The following is a 14,583-nucleotide window of genomic DNA, read 5'->3' as shown; positions in this document are numbered from 1 at the left end:
TGAACTGGGTAGCAGGGCTCAGAGCCCTCCCTTTCTAAAGACATTAGCTGAATTGTAATACTTACTTCTGGACAAACCATAATATTAAGAAGCATCTTGTTTTGTCCACCAATAGTAGGGCTAAATAATACCAAACTAAGTAGTTTGAAAATAGTCACAGCTGGGTGCGGTGGTGCACACCTGTAATCCCAACCCTTGGGAGGCTGAGGCAGGTGGATCATTTGAGGTGAGGAGTTCAAGACCATCCTGGCCAACATGTGAAACCCCATCTCTACTAAAAATACAAAAATTAGCCAGATGTAGTTGCCCGCTCCTGTAATCCCAGCTACCCAGGACACTGTGGCATGAGAATCGCTTGAACCTGGGAGGCAGAGGCTTCAGTGAGCTGAGATCGCACCACTGCACTCCAGCCTGGGCAACAGAGTGAGAATCTGTCCCCCCCCCCCCAAAAAAAAAGAAAGAAAGAAAGAAAAAGAAAAATAATCACAAGTTTACATTCATTTGTTCAAAAGAGTATTTATTGAGCACCTATGTTTTAGGGATATGAGTCACTCAGCACACAAAGCAAGACCCATGTGTAGGGAAAGGGGTAGGGAGACCAATTAGAGGGGCTGCAGTGGTCCCAGAGAAAAATAATGGGATCCTGGACAAGAATGCAGCAATGTAGGTAGTAAGATGTGGTTGAATTCCTGGTATATTTTGGAGACGGAGCTAACAGATTTGCTTATGGGTCGGGTGTGGGCTGCCGACTGCACCAGACGTGACACACATTGCCCAGTGCACCAGATAGGAACATTCCTATCAGAATCCAGTCATGCTGTTATCTCTGCCAATTACAAAATTAAAACCACCTTATTTTGACCCCACTTCCTGTCAGTTACATCCCCTTTTCCCTCTTTCGTATTAAAGCCTTAGAAAGATTTGTCTGTCACTATCTCCAATTCCCTTAAACTCCCTTCCAACAGGCTTCGCCCCCCACCATTCACAATTAAGACTTGTTCCTGACCTTCTCATGGTTTAGTCCGATGCTCATTTCCAGTCCTTATCTCGCTGATCCAGCTACCCTGTTGGATGCTGCTGGCCACGCCCTTCTCTTGGACACACATGCCTCCCTGGGCCTCCAGGGAACCAGAGTTTCCTGGTCCTTCTCCTCCCTCCCTGGCTGCTCCTTCCCATCTCCTTTGCCAGTTCCTCTCCTCCTCTCAACTGTCAATGTTGAAGCACCCAGGGCTGAGGGCTGGTCCTCTACACTTCTCCACTCACCCACATAGTGATTCTCATCCATCCTATCCATGACTCCCAAAGGATGCCTCCAGCCCTGACCTCTCTCAAAACTCCAGACTCATGATTGAATCCATATAGGATTGTGTTCAGTACCAGAGAATCAAAGAGTTATAGATGATATCAAGATAAATGTCATATCATGTTATATATTGAGTACTAAGTGATTCTATTGACAATAATTCTATTACTGTATTAAAGACTTCTAGAAACAAGTAACAGAACATTTTCATTAAGCCCAAGAACTTGAAAGAATAATCTCTGGAGGCTTTTTCCCCCTGGGTCTCAATACACATATGCTATATTTTTCCAAAACCAGAAGAAATCTCACCAGATTGGTTTAGTGGGTCCTTCTGGTCCATCCATCTCATAAGAGAAAACATTATCCCATTTAAATTGTAGGTTCCAGTCAAAAGTTCCCCTTACAACAGGAGAGGGCTTATACTCCAGAGTTCTATCATCAATGACATCTATCAGGGGGCACACCACCACTTTGGGGTCCTTGGCAATGGCATGCAGCAGGGGCTCCAGCCATACTCTGTTCACCTCACAGTGGCTGTCCAGGAACACCAGAACATCCCCTGGGGAGGCAAGAACAGGGCGATGTTAGTCCACATAGCTGAAAGAATACGGCAATCCAAATCAAAGTTCAATGTGATGGACATTTCTTGAGCATTTACTATGTGTTTGGCTCTTACAGTGCTTTCATTTTCATTGGGAGGAAACAAGAAATACATTATTATGTACAAAAATATGCGACATTATGTGCCATAGATGTTCAGAGGAAGCCAGTAATTGTGGGTTAGAGAGTGGTTTCGGGGAGAATTCTAAAGGATCGGGTGGAACTGAACTGGACTTCCATTTTAAAAAATGATTTTAGCTTGGTCTTGACTGATCAGCTTAAATTTAGCAAATTGTTACTGAAAGGACACCTTCTTAGGCATTGAGTTTGGTGCATGGCATGCAGATATGCATCATGACTTTTGCTCTTGAGTTCAAGCTTTTTTTTTGAGATAGAATCCTGTTCTATCACCCAGGCTGGAGTACAGTGGCATGATCTTGGCTCACTGCAACCTCTGCCTCCCGGGTTCAAGCAATTCTCCTGCCTCAGCTTCCCAAGTAGCTGGGATTACAGGTGCCTGCCAACACGCCAGGCTAATTTTTGTATTTTTAATAGAGACGGGGTTTCACCATGTCTCTATTAGGTCCCCACTAAAGCTTGAACTCAAAGGCTGAGGTGGGCAGATCACCTGAGGTCAGGAGCTCGAGACCAACCTGACCAACATAGCGAAACCCCGTCTCTATTAAAAATACAAAAAAAGCCGGGTATGGTGGTGGGTGCCTGTAATCCCAGCTACTTAAGAGGCTGAGGCAGGAGAATCGCTTGACCCCAACAGGCAGAGGTTGCAGTGAGCCAAGATTGTGCCACTGCACTCCAGCCTGGGTGACAGAGCAAGACTCTGTCAAAAAAAAAAAAAAACAAGAAAAGAAGAAAAAGAAACAAAGAAAGAGAAAAAAAATCCACAAAATGGGGGAAAGTATTTCCAAATCATACATATAATAAAGGACTTGTATGAGAATATATAAATAATTCTTACAAGTTAGTAATAAAAAGACAAATAACTTGATTTAAAATGCGCAAGAGATTTGAAGACATTTTTGCAAAGATGTATAAATGGCTGATAAGCATGTGAAAAGATGTTCAACATCATTAGTCATCAGAAAAACGTTAATAAAAATCACAGTGAGGTATCCCTTTACATCCACTAGGATGGCAAGAAGGAAAAAGACAGACAATAGCAAGTGTTGGGGAGGTGGTGGAGAAATTTGACCACTTGTCCAATGCTGTTGGGAATGATGAGAGAGAGGGGAGGAGTACAGGGAGCAGGAAAGTTCTTTCTTGCCTGGACTTGGCACTCTCTGGGCTGAGTTCTCTGAGGGTGTGGCTGGCATAGTAATTTTGAGGACCTCCCTTCCCATCCCTGGTGGTCTCTTGTCAGCAGTTCCCACAAACTGGGCAAGTGCATTCTATTCTGGTGACTCAATCTGTCTTCTCAGCTCCCTAAGATCCTTTGTTCTGCCTCCAGCTTCTCTGCTGAGACCTGTCCATTCTTCTAGATAGTCCTACCAGACACCATCTAAGATGATCCCTATAGCTCTCTCTCTCCAGTACTGCAAAAGCAAACTCTGCCATAAACACAGCTACTAACCTAAAAGCAAGTGTCCTTTGTTCTACAGCTGGTCACAGTCCTTTTATCCTTTTGATTTTCAGGCAAAAAATCTAACATTAGTTCAGTTTTCCTCAATCCCAATATATTTCCAATTTTATTGTATTGATGTCGGAGAATGTGCTGAATTCATATCAAGTCTCTCTCACCAGGCTTTGAGCAGTAGCTTTCTCCAAAAATCTCCTTTAATCTCTAACAACATGACTCAATCTGGCTGAGCCATCTCATTGGTTCTCAGATCTCTATTTTGAAATATCTTTATCGTGGTCAGTCTAACAACTCACTTTGGAATATTACAGCTATGATTTTCATGCTTCAACCAAAACTGAGCTAACAAGATTCCCATTTTTAACACATATAAGTTGTCATACTATTGGCAGCACACACACAGTTTTATGCTTCACATTTTTCACTAAAATAGCTTCTATAATATTACATAACATTATTAGCATTTTAAAATCATGTCTGCTAATTTGACAGGTGAAAAATAACATCTGGTTCTCCTAAGAAGATGTGCGAATGGCTAGCGAGCACAAGAACAGATGCACAACATTATTAGTCATTAGGAAAAGACAAATCAAAACCAAAGTGAAGAACCACTTCACTTCCACTAGGATGACGAGAACTTAAAAAATGAAAAACAAGTTTTGGCAAGGATATGGAGAAATTTGAACTCTTACACACTACTGGTGGGAGTATAAATGGTGCAGCCACTGAAGAAAAGAGTATGGCAGTTCCTGAAAAAATTAAACCTGGAATTACCATAAGACCCAGCAATTCTATTCCTAGGAACACACCCAAAAGAATTCAAACAAATGTATGTATATGCATGGTCACAGCAGTGCTATTGACAACAGTGAAAAGATGGAAACAGCCCAAATGCCCATCAATGGATGAATGGAGAAACAAACTGTGGTATATCACAGAATGGAATATTATTCAACCACAAAAAAGGAAGGAAGTACTGACACATCCACCATGCGGATGAACCTCAAAAATATGCTAAGCGAAAGAAGCCTGATACAAAAAGTTACATATTATATGACTCCGTTGATATGAAATATCTAGAAAGAGACAGAACACAGATTGGTGGTTGCCAGGGACTGGAGGGAAGGAAGCTGCTTAATGGCTAAAAGATTTTCTTTTCAGGTAATGAAAATGTTTTGGAGTTAGAGGTCATGGCTGTACAACATTGTGAAGGTGCAAAATGCTACTCAATTATTCATTTTTAAATGATCAGTTTTATGTTAATCTCACCTCAATTAAAAAAAATCTGGTTAGAATTTTTTTTATTGCTGGTGAGGTTGAATTTTCCACATGGTTAGCCATTTGTAAATGAAATTTTCATGTCCTTTGCCTATCGGAGTATTTTTTTTTTTTTTTTGAGATACAGTCTCCTCTGTCACCCAAGCTGGAGTGCAGTGGCATGATCTTGGCTCATTGCAAACTCCACCTCCGAGCTTCAAACAATTCTCTTGCTTCGGCCTCCCAAGTAGCTGGGATTACAGGCACCTGCCATCATGCCCAGCTAATTTTTGTATTTTTAGTGGAGATGGGATTTCACCATGTTGGCCAGGCTGGTCTCGAACTTCTGACTTCAAATGATCCACCTGCCTCGGCCTTCCAAAATGCTGGGATTATGGGCATGAGCCACCAAGCCCAGCTTGGAGTCGTATTTTTAATGGATTTTAAATGTACATTGTACATACTAAGAATAGTAACTTTTTGTCTTCTTATATTTCCCCAGCCTATTGTTAATTTTATTATTTTTTATTTGCAGCAATTTTACATTTTTTTGTTAAAAAAATAGACTTTTTTCAGTTGCCTTTTCCATTGGTTTTAAGCTTTGAAATTTCTTCTTTATTCATAGAATAGGCAAGTATTAATCTATGTTTTTATATTTTTAAATTCTCCTTTAAGAAGTTTATGATGATGATGTTTTTAAAGAGACAGTCTCACTCTGTTGCCCAGGCTGGAGTGGAGTGGCACTATTATAGCTCACTATTACCTCCAACTCCTGGACTCAAGCGATCCTCTTGCCCCAGCCTCCTGAGTAGCTAGGACTACAGGTGTGCACCAACACACTCGCCTAATTTTTTAACAACAATTTTTGTAGAGATTGTGTCTCACTGTGTTGTCAGGCTGGTCCCGAACTCCTGGCCTCAAGCAATCCTCTTGCCTTGGCCTCCTAAAGCACTGGGATGACAAGCATGAGCCACCACGCCTGGCTATGGTTTGATTTTTTAAAATAAAATTAATATTAATCCAGTTAGAGTTATGGTATGAAATAAAGACCTAGAATTTTCCCAAATGGCTAATTGTTTAAGCGACATTAAACAACAACTGCAACAAAAACATTTTAAAAGTCTTTTTTCCCATACAGATTTGTGGTATCTCTTTACTGTATATAGTGTACACTTGTACCCTTAATATTGAAATATTTAAATATTTGCAACTTTGAGGATTCTAATGACCCAGAAAATTGCAAAATAATTTAAAATTATACTTTATGCAAAATTAATCTGGGGTATTCCTGAATGCTGATTTAAGTTAAAAACATGTGGGAACAGGCCACCTAGCACCTACATTTCAATGAGATCTTATTTTCACTCATCATAAAGTATTTAACAGGGGAAATCTACATCCTATAAGGAGAGCAAAGTAGTAGTGAGGGTCCCTCTTCAGCTGATTTCTCTCCTTCACAAGAATATTTTGTGGGAACCTAAAGTTCATTGCTACGAAAGGACAGTTGCTCTACTTCTGCTGCCCTTGAGAGTTTCGGGCAGGACCGTGCTATTTATTGTTTTTAGAGTATAGCCTATCATTCATGTGCTAGATGACCTATCAGACATTCATCAGATTCTCTTCAGTGCTTGTGATGAGTAAAAGGCATGAGGTCAAGGCAGCCTGATAGAGGATTTTTTCCCCTACTTGCTTCCAAAGAGTATTGGTGGAAATATTCTAAACAATTCCATTGCACCCTGAAGTTTGGAGCTGGGAGCTACGTTCTCCATCTTACCCTGTGTAGAAGCTTGTTTTCTGCTCTCCTGTAGTAGTCTAGTTGCACCATTTCTCTAGGGATTGTGGATTGCAACGTTTGTTAACTTGATTTTTGAAAAGCAACAAATACCGTATGTATCAATTTCACAGTATTTCCTGTTTTTCTCTGTTTTGTATTTATTTTCGTTCTTTGGTTAGTGTCCATATTTTTACCCTTAAACATAACTCATTATATATAATTTATTTTACATAACATTAAAATTCTGTTTGGTCTCTACAACCAACCATTTTAAAAATCTTAAAAACATGTTTTCTTTTTTTTTTTTTTACCTACATGTTATGTTATTGCTGTATCTTTTTTTTATTTGTTCTTTGAGATGGGGTTGTGATGTGTTGCTCTGTCTAGAGGGCAGTGGCATAGTCATAGCTCACTGTAACCTTGAGCTCCTGGGCTCGAGCGATCCTCCTGCCTCGCCCTCCCAAATAGATAGGATTACAGGCACGGGCCACCACGCCTAGCTAATTTTTATTTGTTTATTTATTTCTGTAGAAATGAGATCTTCTCATGTTTCCCAGGCTGGTCTCAAACTCCTGGCCTCAAGCAATCCTCCCACCTCAGCCTCCCAAAGTACTGGGATTACAGGCGTGAGCCATCGCACCCAGCCTGTTATTGCTATCTCTTTCCAATTTTTTGGTATTGATGTTTAAGAATGTGGTGTGCAAAATCTATGTCGGGATTTACAGAGAATCTGTGCTTAAGCGTATGACCGGTTTTTGTAAAATACTTAAGCATTTCTATTTAACTCACTATAAATCTGTTAAACCTAGCCATTTGGATTTTGTAGAAAGAAATCAAAGCAACTACACTATTAAATATCCTAAATTTTGTTTGTATGCTACATCCTGATAATCTGGTGGTGGGATGATGCCGTCTACTGAGATGGCATCAGAATTCCTGGGTTTGAGCCTGGAGTGACGTGACCTAGAGCCAGTCTCTAATCTTTCGGGAGCTTAGCTTCTTTAGGATAAAAGGCTGATGAGTTCTAAAACCTCTGAAAGCCTTTCCACCATTAATATTTTGTATTTTATTATTTTTACCCTGTATTTCTTTTAATTGTATGTATTTCATCATTTTGAAGCATAAAATTCAATGTTTATGTTTTAATTATTTATTTGTACTAATTGCTATATAATAAGCATTTATTTGGTACATAATGCCAAAAAAAATGTAGGTAATGTCCTTATCTGATCATTGTAACAGCCATGTTAGTTCGATAGCATCATTCCCATATTTTGGATTAGGAGGCTGAGGCTCAGAAGAGTGACTTGTCTAATTCTCCCTGGAAGACACTGCTTCCCTGCAATGTTACTGATAGAAGAAAAAAAAAAAAACTCCTTCTCTCAGACTGCATGAACCCCGCATTCAGAAGCAACACTAGCATTTCATCATTATCCATGATTTAATCATCACCCACGTTTGCCTCCAAACCATGACACTTCTGCTCCCATGAAAAAAAATAATAATAATCACACTAACTGATTGTAGATTTCTTTAGATTCAAGCCATCTGATTGTAACATTCTCTTTCTTCTTCACTTTGCAAAACCCCTGCCTTCTCCTTCTCCTCTGTGGGGTTATCTATCTGCCTGCATCTCAGGCGGTTTCCTTCCTGCCCTGTAGGTACACCACAGCATTCACCGCAGGCTGTCCACCTCAGCTCCTGCAATCTGTGGGCGGCTTCAACAGCCAGGTGGACAGCACCACTGGCCCAGAAAAACGGACAGATAGTGATGGAAATTATGAAGAGAAAGAAATGGGGGAGGCTGGGCGTGGTGGCTCACGCCTGTAACCCCAGCACTTTGGGAGGCCGAGGCGGGCAGATCACGAGATCAGGAGATCGAGACCATCCTGGCTAACACAGTGAAACCCCGTCTCTACTAAAAATACAAAAAATTAGCTGGGCGTGGTGGCGGGCACCTGTAGTCCCAGCTACTCGGGAGGCTGAGGCAGGAGAATGGCGTGAACCCAGGAGGCGGAGCTTGTAGTGAGCCGAGATCGCGCCACTGCACTCCAGCCTGGGGGACAGAACGAGACTCCGTCAAAAAAAAAAAAAAAAAAAAAAATTGGGGGTAAGGGTGATGATAGAGAGGGATAGGAATCTGCTTTTTAATATGGGGTGGTTTGAAAGACTATGGTGATAAAGTGGCATTTGATCAGAGAACTGAACAAAGTGAGATAACAGGTCATGCAGACGCCTGAGAGAAGAACGTTCCGGGGGAAGCCAATCACGTGCAGACGCTCTGAGATAGGATGAGGCTTGGCAGGCTGGGACAGAAGCAGGAAGGCCCGTGCAGCTGGTGGGTGGGTGAGGGAGGAAGGAAGGGAAAGGTCAGGGAAAGCAGGGAACACATCGCGGCAGGCCCTACTGGAGAGACAGCGTCGCTTTCTAATAATGCAAATAGCTCCCAGGAAGATGACCTGGCTCCAAAGGAGTGTGCGCACATGAACATCATGTGAAAACCCGTCTCCAGGCTCAGTAGGTACAGTTTGCATCTCAATAGAGTTGATAAAAAAGAAAAAAAAAAAGAATAAATGTGCATGGGTAGCACACAGTTGGCAAGAGATAAATCCCAGAGGGAGGAGTGAATACGTTAAGGAAGGGCCGCTGGCTGCTGCCTCACCTGCCCACATGACAGGATCCCACACTTGTGACACAGGAGCACGCCTGGCTCAGGCAGCCACCTACATCACTTGGGGGTGTGGGGAACAGACAGGCTGAGAGATGGCAAGCGCCGGCAAAGGGCCAGGAGAAGTAGGTGCACACATCCACAGTCATAGCTGAAGGTTTCAGTACAACTCTAAGAAACTTAGAAATAAAGTCGAATTCCATCATCAAAGATATGAACACAATTATATATATATATACACACACACACACACACAGAACCTATAACCCAAAAGAAAAAATATACATTCTTTGAAAATACACATAGAAGGGCCATGTGTGGTGGCTCATGCCTGTAATCCCAGCACTTTGAGAGGTTATGGTGGGAGGATATTGCTTGAGACCAAGAGTTAGAGACCAGCCCGGGCAGGACAGTGAGACCACATCTCTACCAAAAATTAAAAAAATAGGCCAGGTGTGGTGACTCATGCTTGCAATTCCAACATTTGAGAGACTAAGGTGGGAGGATCACTTGACCCCAGGAGTTCGAGGCTGCAGTGAGCTTCGATTACTCCACTGCACTCCAGCGTGGGTGACAGAGAGAGATCCTGTCTCAAAGAGAAAAAAGTGTAAAATACACATAGACATTGGGAAAAACTGACCTAGCTTAAGCCACAACAGAAATTTCAAATTTCTGACCACAATACACTTAAGTAGGAATAAATAATTAACAAATGATTTTAAAAATCTCTGAAAATTGTTTGGAAACTTTCAAAATCACTCCTAAAAAAAAGAAAACAATGTGGATTAAAGAGGAAACCAAAAAAGACACCAGTGCCTAGGCAGTTTATTGGCCAGTTCTCTGCAAGTTCCCACACACAGTTAATCTCTGTCTTATGTAAATTTTTAGAAAAAAGAAAAACCATACAATTTGTTCTATGAGTCTGGTAAAGTGAAAAGTATAAGAACATAGTACAAACAAAGAAAATCATAAACGCATCTTACTTTTTTTTTTTTGAGACAGGGCCTCGCTCTGTTGCCCAGGCTGGAGTGCAATAGCATGATCTTGGCTCACTGCAGCCTCCACCTCCTGGGTTCAAGCGATTCTCCTGCCTCAGCCTCCTGAGTAGCTGGGATTACATGCATGTGCCACCATACCTGGCTAATTTTTGTATTTTTAGTGGAGATGGGGGTTCTCCATGTTGGTCAGGCTGGTCTCGAACTCCCGACCTCAGGTGATCCGCCCGCCTCGGCCTCTCAAAGTGCGGGGATTCTAGGCATGAGCCATTGTGTCCAGTCTGCATCTTACTTTTGAACACAGATGCGATGTGTGTGCGTGGGCTGAGAAGGGGCGGAGAGCACGTGTGTGAAGTGGGTGTTGTGAGATATTTACATCTACACCTAGTGACTCTAGGGGAGCGTTTCTATGGGTATTATGTGGGTTTGAAAATTTTCAAAATAAAAAAAATAAGACTCCCCTTTTAAACAAAAACAATCCAAACTGTAGTGTTACGGGTTGAACTGTGTTCCCCAAAACGATATTTTCAAGTCCTAACCCAGGAAACTCAAAATGTGCCTTTAACTGGAAACAGAGTCTTTGCAGATGCAATGAGGTCATATCAGGGTAGAGCGAGCCCTTCATTCAATGTGACTGGAGTCCTTCTGAGATTCAGTTGGGGGAGACAAAGACACACACACAGACACACAGGGAGGACGCCTGTGAACAGAGAGGCGGAGCCGAGGGTGATGCCGCTGCAGCCCAGGACTGGCAGCCACGCCAGAAGCTGAAGAGGCAGGGAAGGAGCCTCCCCTGCAGGTCTCAGAAGGAGTGAGGTCCTGCTCACACCTTGATTTTGGACTTCTGGCCTCTAGAACTGGGAAAAAATGAATTTCTGTTGTTTTAAGCCACCTGTTTGTGCTACTTCATTATAACAGTCCTAGGAAACTAATACACAACAACATAGTAACTAAATGATAAGTCAGAATTATTCCCATGAAAGTCAAAAGCAGAAAGGATGCCTGCTACCGCCACTTCTAATCAACATTACAGGTAGAAGGAAAATTATCTCCAGCTGATAGAAAATGCAAGTGACTCTGCCCACCAACCACTAACAACCAAGTTTACTGAGGTTTCTATTTACGAGATCAAATATACCAAAAGATCTCATTCCTATGTACCAGTAATAATTTAAAAATATAACAGGAAGGTCCCAAATCACAATTTTTAAAACAACAACCAAAAAATCAAGATAAGCAGAAATAAATCTTTGCACATAATATCTATAGAGCAAATGACAAAACACCAAAAGAATATAAAAGCAGATCTGAATAAATGTCCATGGGTGGGGACATTTATCATCAAAAAGATGTAAATTCTTTCCCATTTTAATCTATCATCTCTATACAATTCCAGTGAAAACCTCAACACGTTTTTCCTGGAACTTGATAAGACAATCCTAGCTAAGACACTTTTGCAGAATGAAGTGGGAAGATTTGTCCTACAAATCTTCTTATCAAGAAAATAAGAAGATATAAAAACTTCTTATCAAGCTGTACTAATAAAGAGACAGCATGATTAGCCTAGAAATACAAAAATACCATCATAGAGCAGAAGAGAGATGCCAGAAATAGACCCAGGAATACACAGACATTTGATAAAATGATAAAACTAGCATTGCAACCAATAAAGAAATGGTGGACTATTCAATGAACGGTGTGGGGAAAACTGGCTATTCATTCTGAAAAAATTACATTACATTCTTAACTTACACCGTTCTCAGAACAAACAGTTCCAGGTAGACCCAAGGTTTTATGTAAAAACCAATTTTTTTTTTACATGAGGAAGAAACTAAAGAGGAGTATCAGGCCATGCGCAGTGGCTCACGCCTGTAATCCCAGCACTATGAGGCTGAGGCAGGTGGATCATCTGAGGTCAGGAATTTGAGACCAGCCTGACCAACATGGTGAAACCCCGTCTCTACTAAAAATACAAAAACTAGCCGGGTGTGGTGGTGGGTGCTTGTAATCCCAACTACCCGGGAGGCTGAGGCAGGAGAATCACTTGAACCTGGGAGGTGGAGGTTGCAGTGAGCCGAGATGACGCCATTGCACTCTAGCCTGGGCGACAGAGCGAGACTCCATCTCAACAACAACAACAACAAAAAGAACAGTGTCATCATGATCTCAGGGTAAGGAAGAATTTTTTGAACAGGAGACAAAACCCAAAAATCATAAAGGAAAAATATTGATATGCTTGTTTTTTATTATGTTAAAGCTAGCTACTATTATAATAATAAGATTCCAAAATGATAATGGCTCAAATGCAATAGAAGTTTATTTCTACGCATTTAGCCATCCAAGGCGGGTGCTCCTGACTGGGGCAAGCCCTCCATGTGGTCATTCAGGGATGCAGGCTGGCAGAGGCTTTTCAACCCAGAGCCTCCAAAGTCACTTAGTCATCTCGGCCCCAGTCAGCCAGAACAGGAAATGAGTGTGGAGGGGACAGACCAGCTTCCTAAGAGCCTTGGTCGGGAAATGGTACACGTTACTTGCACTCACATCCCATGGCTAAAACTTAGTCACAAGGCTATTCCTGTTGAAGAGAGGCTAGGAAGTTCAGTCTAGCCCTGTGCCCAGCAAGAGGAAGTGGGCTTTTTTTTTTTTTTTTTTTTTTTGAGACGGAGTCTCGCTCTGTCGCCCCAGGCTGGAGTGCAGTGGCACAATCTTGGCTCACTGCTAGCTCTGCCTCCCGGGTTCTCGCCATTCTCCTGCCTCAGCCTCCCGAGTAGCTGGGACTACAGGTGCCCGCCACCATGCCCGGCTAATTTTTTTGTATTTTTAGTAGAGACAGGGTTTCACTGTGTTAGCCAGTGAAGTGGGCTTTTCAGTGAACTTAAAGACTTAAAAATTTCTGGCCAGGCACAGTGGCTCACGCCTGTAATCCCAACACTTCAGGAGGCCGAGGCAGGTAGACCACTTGAGGCCAAGAGTTCGAGACCAGCCTGGCCAATATGGTGAAACCCCTTCTGTACTAAAAATACAAAATATTAGCTGGGTGAGGTGGCAGGCACCTGTAATCCCAGCTACTTAGGAGGCTGAGGCAAAAAAATCACTTGAACCCGGGAGGCGGAGGTTGCAGTGAGCTGAGATTGTGCCACTGCACTCCAGCCTGGGCAACAGAGTGAGACCCTGTCTCAAAATAAATAAATAAATAAAATTCTGCTCAACATAAGACACCCCCAGAGGAGAAGAAAAGATAGGCTCTAGCCTGAGGACCGATATTCTCAGTGTTCATAATATAGAATTTCTGTTATAAGGACATGTTTGAATCAATAACAAAAAGACAAACAACACATTAGAAAAATTGGCAAAGGATATGAACAGATAAATCGACAGAAAAATGATCTGTAAGCAATCTATGAAAATATAAAAAAATTCGATGGCTGGTAATACCAAGAAAAGAAAAGGTAGCTTATTTTTTGGCCAACTGTGGCAAACATTAGAAAGATGGGTCATATTCAGCTCTGGCTGCAGAGAAAGGGCACTTTGTCTATGTGATGAGACTGTTAATTGGTGAAACTTTTCAAGGACAATTTGGCATTATTTTTTAAAATTTAAAATAAAAATTTCCTTTTTCCCAGCAATTCCACTTTTAGGAATTTATCTTATAGGCACAATCAATCACACAAAGATATATGTTCATGAATTGTAACTGCTGCATTTAGGTAATAGTAAAAAAGAAAAATAACCTATTCAGAAAAGGCTAAACAAGTTATGACAATCAATTATAAAATCCATATGGGCTGGGCGCAGTGGCTCACACTTGTAATCTCAACACTTTGGGAGGCCGAGGCAGGCAGATCATTTGAGGTCAGGAGTTAGAGACCAGTTTGGCCAACATGGTGAAACCCCATCTCTACAAAAAATACAAAAAAATTAGCTGGGCGTGGTGGCACCCACCTATAGCACCCAGCTCTTGGGGGAGGCTGAGGCAGCAGAATCGCTTGAACCTGGGAGACAGAGGTTGCAGTGAGCTGAGATCACACCACTGCACTCCATCCTGGGCGACAGAGCAAGACTCTGTAAAAAAAAAAAAAAAAAAAAAAAGAGAAAAAATAAAATCCATATGAAGTATCATACAACACAGCAATTGAAAACTGAAGTAAGTCTTAAGTACTGTCATGGGAAAAGTTCCAAAAATTAAAAATAAAAGAGTAAGTCTCAGGACAGTACAGATAGTATGATTCCATGTATTTAAAAATCCCAGGCCAGTCGTGGTGGCTCACGCCAGTAATCTCAGCACTTTGGGAAGCTGAGGTGGGCAGATCACTTGAGGCCAGGAGTTAAAGAGCAGCCTGGCCAACATGGCAAAACCCCGTCTCTACTAAAAGTACAAAAATTAGCCAGCAT

The 14,583-nt window shown here is 41.8% G+C and overlaps 1 protein-coding gene across 3 annotated transcripts in view; it reads right to left on the bottom strand.

Annotated features, from left to right (window-relative positions):
* Positions 1–14,583, bottom strand: part of GALNTL5 (polypeptide N-acetylgalactosaminyltransferase like 5) — a 59,114-nt gene that overhangs the window by 12,301 nt on the left and 32,230 nt on the right. For all 3 annotated transcript variants that reach the window (XR_009212738.1, XM_058436119.1, XM_032759951.2), the window contains one exon: positions 1,613–1,862. Coding sequence is in view for 2 of the 3 variants with exons in the window: in XM_058436119.1 (XP_058292102.1) it covers positions 1,613–1,862 (250 nt within the window). In the remaining variant the exon portion in view is untranslated. The remainder of the gene's footprint in view (positions 1–1,612; positions 1,863–14,583) is intronic.

Source organism: Hylobates moloch, unplaced genomic scaffold, assembly GCF_009828535.3.
Source record: "Hylobates moloch isolate HMO894 unplaced genomic scaffold, HMol_V3 SCAFFOLD_1, whole genome shotgun sequence".
Lineage (NCBI taxonomy): Eukaryota > Metazoa > Chordata > Mammalia > Primates > Hylobatidae > Hylobates > Hylobates moloch.
Note: the sequence above shows the minus strand (reverse complement) of the source record. Positions and strands in the feature narration are given on the sequence as shown.